This window comes from Hypanus sabinus, chromosome 20, assembly GCF_030144855.1.
Source record: "Hypanus sabinus isolate sHypSab1 chromosome 20, sHypSab1.hap1, whole genome shotgun sequence".
NCBI classification, from domain to species: domain Eukaryota; kingdom Metazoa; phylum Chordata; class Chondrichthyes; order Myliobatiformes; family Dasyatidae; genus Hypanus; species Hypanus sabinus.
Genome location: NC_082725.1, coordinates 29,195,563 through 29,202,736, shown reverse-complemented (window position 1 = coordinate 29,202,736; position 7,174 = coordinate 29,195,563). Strand labels below are relative to the sequence as shown.

General features: G+C 46.3%; 1 protein-coding gene across 1 annotated transcript; it reads right to left on the bottom strand.

The window, feature by feature from the left end:
- Positions 1 to 649: 649 nt before the first annotated feature.
- On the bottom strand, positions 650 to 991 carry LOC132378674 (notch-regulated ankyrin repeat-containing protein-like). Its single transcript, XM_059945775.1, has one exon. The coding sequence runs from the start codon at positions 989 to 991 to the stop codon at positions 650 to 652; it is 342 nt and encodes a 113-aa protein (XP_059801758.1).
- Between the last annotated feature and the right edge of the window lie 6,183 nt (positions 992 to 7,174).

Here is a 7,174-nt window from a genome sequence, read left to right as displayed (position 1 = left end):
GTGGACTGGACAATATTTAAGGATTCATCTTTGGATCTGAGTGAATATGTCATAGTTGTCACTGACTTCATCAAGAATTGCGTGCCTTCGAGAACAACTTTTCTCAAACTAGAAGTTCTGGAAAAACTCAGGAGATTCACAGTCTACCGTTGGCTAGATCTGTGATATTCAAGCCTGGCGATCCAGACCCCTGCAAGAGGTCCAGTCATCATGAGAGTGAAAAGGCAACTCCACGTGAAATCAGAGACACAATCAGATATATGACAGCTGTGGCAGGGTTGCTTGCTATCACTTCCCATTATGCAAAACCTAACAGCATAATTGAAAATGATGCTTTGCTCCCCGATGAGCTAAGCACCTTTTATGCCTGCTTTTTTTTTGTGTGGTTTACATCATTTATTGACCATCATCGCCCCTTTGTGGCCACTTCCCGCAGGCTTCGCCCTGCCGTCTGGCCTGGCTACCGGCCCACATCCTGGCCTTGTGCCATCCATGGCTGTGATGCCTGCAAGCACTGTGCTCCTCCTAGTCCGGCCTTGTGAGGTAGATAGCTGGGAGCCGACAGTGAATTAACCAGCGGCCCAAAGTCAGTCTGGCTGCCCGGGCCGTGTGCGTGTGTCGGTCCAGGCCAGTGTCCTGAGCCTGGGCCTCACTGGCCACTGCTGGCCCTGTACTTGGCCTTGGTGTTGAGGTAGAGCACGATGTCCTGATGGCCGCCAAAGGCCGCGATGTGCAGCGCGCTCCAGCTGTCACAGTTGGCCAGGCGAACGTTGGCACCAAACTTAACAAGCAGCTTGACGAGCTCCAGGTTCCCGGCGATCACCGACTGGTGCAGCGCCGTTTGGCACTCGGGCCCAAATGAGTTGACGTTGAAGTGACAGTTGGTTATGTTCTGTAGCAGTGATTGCAGTTCCCGTGTGTTGCCGTGCCGCACCGCCTCCTGGAACATGCACTGCGGGGCAGCGGCCAGAGAAACTTCAGCCTGGCTCATGGCTCCGGCCTCCCGCTATCCACTGGGACCAACACCGGGGGTGGGGGCCGAGCGACTTGCTCGATGCTGGGCTCCCTTGGTCCTGCTCCCCGCACTCACTCTCCGCCTGGGCGCCGCTGCTCTTTTGTCCGGCCCTGGGCTGCCACTATCAACCGCTGTGCCGAATGGCCAGCCTGGCTCATTGTCCCGTAGCGTCGGTCACTAGGCCGGCCCAGACTGCTCTCACCACTGCACTGCTCCCTGGTGCCCTTTTATGCCTGCTTTGAAAGGGAGAATATCTCTACGTGCATCCCATAGCATCCAGTAACCTGGTGATCTCTGTCTCAGAGAATGATGTCAGAACATCCTTCAAGAGGGTATATCTTCACGAGACATTTAGCCTCAATGATGTGCTTGGCAGGGGACTGGCTGATCAACTGGCTGGAGTGCTCAAGGACATCATTAGACTCTCGCTGCGGTCTGAGGCTCCCACTTACTTCTAAAGGGCAACAACCAAACCTGTACTATAGAAGAGCAAGGAGAGCTACCTTAACATCTTTTGCCAGGGTGCACACACATCTAACATAATGAAGTGCTTGAAGAGATTGACTATTACTATGTTAGTGGTACTGGGAAGCTGTGCCCATGAATAACACACGCAAGAGTTGGAGAGTTGAGGAACAAGTATGCAGCTGGTTATTTTGTTTGTATCCAGAACTCAGGTTTGGTACACAGCACACAGGGAGGCTTAACAGCAACCCATACAGTTCAAAACAGACGGGAATACATAACATATCCATCTGCCCCACCCCCTTATTTTAAAGGTTTCTCCCCCTTCCCATATGCAGACCAGCTGCTAAACTATTAAGATCAAATGGAATAATCGTCAAATTCATCCAACAACAAAAAACATTTTTCTAAACTAAGGAAAGAGAGTAGACTGCCTCTATTTCCAGACGTAACTCCAGGAATTATTCTGCCCCCATGCGTAGAGTGTTATTCATTAAAGTCGAGATTCAGTCTGTCTGGAGGCCATCTGTTCCTGGGTGGGTACTGACAACCTGGGGATGATGCCAAAGTCATCTTATTTCATGGTGTTGTATGCATAGATCTTGGCTTGGCTACTGCATTGTCAGTAGGGGGCAACTCAGAAAGCACAGGTAATGGGGGAGCATTGCTTGTGGTGTGTTATTTGGTCTTAGCAGAGGTTCTGCAGTTGTTGTCCCAGAATCCTGTCCCACTTCTTCAACTGGATCTGGATTGTGTCGGGGCTCAGTCGCCTCAGAAGAGGGCAGCAGCTGATGAGCATGCCTTCTGCAGACGTTGTGGTTATTAATTTCCACAGTGTACAACACAGCTCCAGTTTGTGCCACCATCATCGCAGCTATCTACTTTGTTCCAGAGATGTAGAACCAGACAAATATACTCTCTCTTTCTGTGAAAAGCTTGCACTGCGCTTTGGCACGTCTGTCTGCTTGCACTTACTGTTCATTTAGCACAATCTGCTTTGTGTTCGGGGGACTAAGCAGGTGAAGTCAGGTACAAAGCTGTCTTTTCATCAGTGAAAACATAAGGGCTAGAATTAACTCTTCCCTGAGCAAGGATCTGGACCCACCGCAATGTGTCTACAGTGGACACAATTTCACTGTCTCTCCATTTTGCATTGGAGCACCCAGACAACAGCAAAACATATGCCACGCTGCTCTTTATTGATTACAGCTCAGCGTTCAATATTTTCATCCTCACAAAATTAATCACCAACCTTGTGGTAAGAGGAAAGGAGAGATGGGCTTGCTGTGCTGGTGAACAACAGATGATGTAATCCCGATCACATTTCTGTGAAAGAACAAGTCTGCAGTCCAGACATCGAACTGCTTGCTGTGAGTTTGCATACGCATTACATACCATGTGATATTGCTTGTTGTTTACATTCCACCTTCCCGATGCTGGGTGTGATGTCATACACTACCATCGCCAGTCTCCAGACATAACACCCCAATGCATTCATTGTAGTATCGGAAGTCTTCAACCATGTTTCTCTCTTGACAACCCTACCCACATTTAATCAGTTTGTCAATTGCCGTATAAGAGAAAATAAATCATTGGATCTTTTGTATGCAAAAGTTAAAGACAGATTCAGGTCCACAGCTCTTCCCCCACTTGGAAGATTAGATCACAACCTGGTTCACTCCATACCAGTATATAAGCCCAAAGTACAGCAACAGGTAGTTATCATCAAGACAGTAAAGAGATAGTCCCCAGAGGCCACCGAGGCTTTAAAGGGCTGCTTTGAGGTTACTGACTGGAATGTGCTTTGTGAACTATATGGGGAGGACATTAATGGACTTACTGATTGCATCATAGGCTACATCAACTTCTGTGTGGACACTGTAATACCATCAAGGACTGTTTACCGCTTCCCTAACAAAAAACTGTCTACCATCCCCTCCTTCACCTGCACCTACCATCCACACCTCCACATACCAACTGCTACCATTCCGATCTACACCTCCCCCAGCCCCCACCTTCCACCAACTCCCCAGTCATCATGGGCTCGGCTCAGCTTCATTACTGAGCAAGTGAGAAGGGTGATGGGGAAACTCAGACTTGGCAAAGCATTGGGACCAGATGGTGTGAAGCCTAAGATCCTGAAGGAGTGTGCTGAGCAGCTGTATGGAGTTCTCCAGCACATTTTCAATCTGAGTCTCAGCCTGGGAAGGGTCCTGACAGGGAAAAATATCACGTGCAGTCCCAGTACCCAAGAAGGGCCAGCCAAAAGTCTTGCAACACTGCTGTCCGGTGACCCTGACTTCATACATCATGAAGACCCTAGAGAAGCTGGTCCTGGCTCACCTCTGACCCCGGTCAGATCAGCCCTTGATTCCCTTGCCTACTAGGAGAACATTGCAGTCATCAATGGTGTCATCTTCCTGCTGAACAGAACCTACTCCCATTTGGATAAGCAGGACAGCACTGTGAGGAGCATGTTTTTTGTTGTTTTTGTAAGTGCCTTCAATACCAGACAGCCCTCACTGCGAGGAGAAAAGCTCCATTTGATGCACGTTGGCACTTCCATTGTATCCTGGATAATGGACTATCTGATTGGCAGAGAACAGTTTGTGCAGCTTCACAGCTGCGTCAGACATGTCTTTAAGCAGCACCTTGGCCCCACAGGGGACTGTATTGGCTCCCTTCCCATTTACCCTGTAGACCTCGGACTTCAAGTGCAACATTGAGTCATGTCATCTGCAGAAATCCTCCGGCAACTCAGCAATAGATGGAAGTATAAAGGGAAGTCAGGAAGATGAATACAGGGACTTTGCCAAATGTTGCAGGCTGAATCATCTGTAGCTCAATATCAATAAGACAAAGGGGATGGTGATGGACTTAAGGAAGGCTAAGCCTGCTGAACTCCCTTTTACTATTGATGGTGACACCCTGGGGGTGGACCTGGATGACAGACTTGAGTGGAGCACCAACACATAGGCTGTGTACAAGAAGGTCCTGAGTCTGTTCTACTTCCTGAAGAGAATACGGTCCTTTGGAGTATCCAGGCCTCTTCTTCACATGTTCCACCAGTCTGTTGTCAGTACAATCTTCTATGTGGTGGTGTTCTGGGGCAATGGCATCAACACAGATGATGCCAACAGCTCAATAAACTGATTGGAAATGCTGGCTCTGTGATACTCTGTCAAACTGGGCATACTGGAGGTTGTGGTAGAACAAGGACACTGTGGAAAATCCTGGTGATTCTAGGGCAACGTTTCTCACTTTCTGCATGCCACCTTGGCTGCACGGAGAAGCACGTTCAGTAATAGACTCAGACAACCACGCTACTCCAAAGAGAGCTATATGAGGTCATTCTTACCTTTGGCATTAGGCTGTATAATGAGTCAACCTATAGCCGGGAGAGTGATGATCCCTCCTGTTAGACTCTGATTAACCTCTGTTTACCAAAGCTCTGTTTAAACTCTGCTTAATTCTGTTTACCACACCTTGCTTTCACAGACACTCTATGCAATGCTACCATCACTTCTTATTTGGACAGTGTGATTGTACACCCATTTCTGTATAATATTATGGTAATGCTTGCACTACCATCTTAACAGTGTAAACTTGTAAATCTTGTAATCTTTGACTTGTAAACCTTATATATCTTATTTATAAGGTAACTTATTTTTTATTCATTCTTACTTCTCTCCTAATATTTATTTATCTGTGCAGTTGTAATTCTACTATGACTCTGTAATTTCCGTTGGGATCAATAAAGTATCTATTTTTCTATCTAAACCTAGGCCTCTGGACCTCCCTCTGCAGTTGGATCCTCGATTTCCTCCTTGAGAAACCACAGTCAGTACAGGTCAGTAATGTGATCTCCTCCTCACAGACAGCATAGGTACACCTCAAGAATGCATAATCCCTACTCTCTCTACACGCATAACTGTGTGGCCATGGACAGGTCAAGTGTCACTTATGAATTTGCACATTACACTACTGTTATTTGTAAAATCTCAGATGGCAACAAGGAGGTATATAGGAGTAAGACAGATCAGCTGGTTGAGTAGTATTGCAACCAGAAACTTGCACTCAGATTTCTACAGCACGGTGGAGAGCATTCTGACTGGTTGCATCACTGTCTGGTACGGAAACTCCAATCCACAGGATCAAAATAAAACCCAGACTTAGCCAGCTCCATCAAGGGCACTAGTCCACCACCAAGGACATCTTCAAACTCCATTGCCTCAGAGGGACGCATTCATCATTAAAGACCCTTACCATTCAGGACATGCGCTTTTCCCATTTCTATTAGGGCAGAGAGAAATGAGCCTGTGGATAATCACTCAACCTTTTACAATCAGCTTCTTCCGCTCCACCATCAGGTATCTGAACTGTACATGAACTATCAAAACTACTTCAGTATTTTGCTCTCTTTTTGCACTAGTTACTTATTTTTATGTATTTCTGATTGTAACTTACAGAATATTTATATATATTTACTGTACTGTTGCCGCAAAACAACACATTTCACGGTAAGGGCCAGTGATATTAAACCTGATTCTGAACATTTTCATGTTCTCAGATGATCCAAAAACATATCAGCTTAGAAAGCCTTGTTTTTCACAACAAGGTCCCATATGACAGATTTGGTTTGGTTGAGTGAAATATCAACCAGGTCAGAGGGAGAACTCGCTTGCTCTTCTGATATCTTCTGTCAGTGACAGCTCCTCTGCAGCTCTGCGCTGGCAGCCTGTAGTTGGAGCATGCACTTAGTGCACAAGTCACTGGAGATTTAAACGACAAGCTTCTGAGTCTGAAGTGAGTCTACAATCTCACACTTAAATGTAGCAGCAGGAAATTGTTGGTGAAAAATGGCTGGCTGTCACTCACGTATTTCAGGTTCTGCATTGGAGTAATTTGCACAGCATTACAAAATGGCTCATTGGCATGCTGTTGTATGGTCAGCTGACAGATCTCAGAGAAAAGAAAGCGAAGAAGAGAAGGAACAATCATTGGATAGAGTTCACAAAGAGAGGTTCTCAAAAATGAATCAAGGAGTGGAAGGTTTATCATATGAGGAGCATTTGATTGCTCTGGGCTGTACTCACTTGAATTCAGAAGAATGAAGGGGGATCTCATTGAAACCTATTGACCGTTGAAAGGCCTCAATAGAGTAGATGCGGAGAGGACATTTTCTATGGTGAGTTAGTCTAAGACCAGAGGACACAGCAGCATAGAGGGATGATCATTTCGAATGGAGATGAGGAGGAATTTCTTAGCCAGAGAGTGGTGAATCTGTGGAATTTATTGCCACTGGTGGCCGTGGAGCCCAACTCAATGGACATATTCAACTAATTTTGATAGATTCTTGAGCAGTCAGAGCATAAAGGGATACGGGGGAGAAGGCAGGAGACTGGGGCTGAGAGGGAAATAAACCAGCTATGATGAAATGGTGGAGCAGACTTAATGGGTCAAACAGCCTAATCCTACTCCTCTATCTAATGGTCTTATGGCCTTATAAAAGCCCATCCCATATCTGAAAATTTCATGTAGGCTATCCACACTAATTTCTCCACTTCTGCTCAAAACCTATATCAGTACAAACAGGCTTTCCTTCTCCTCTCTTAATCCCTGTCTTCTTAGCTTGATTTTTTTTTTCCCCATTTGGCATAGCAGCCTGTGAATTGCTTCAGAAAGTCCCTGATA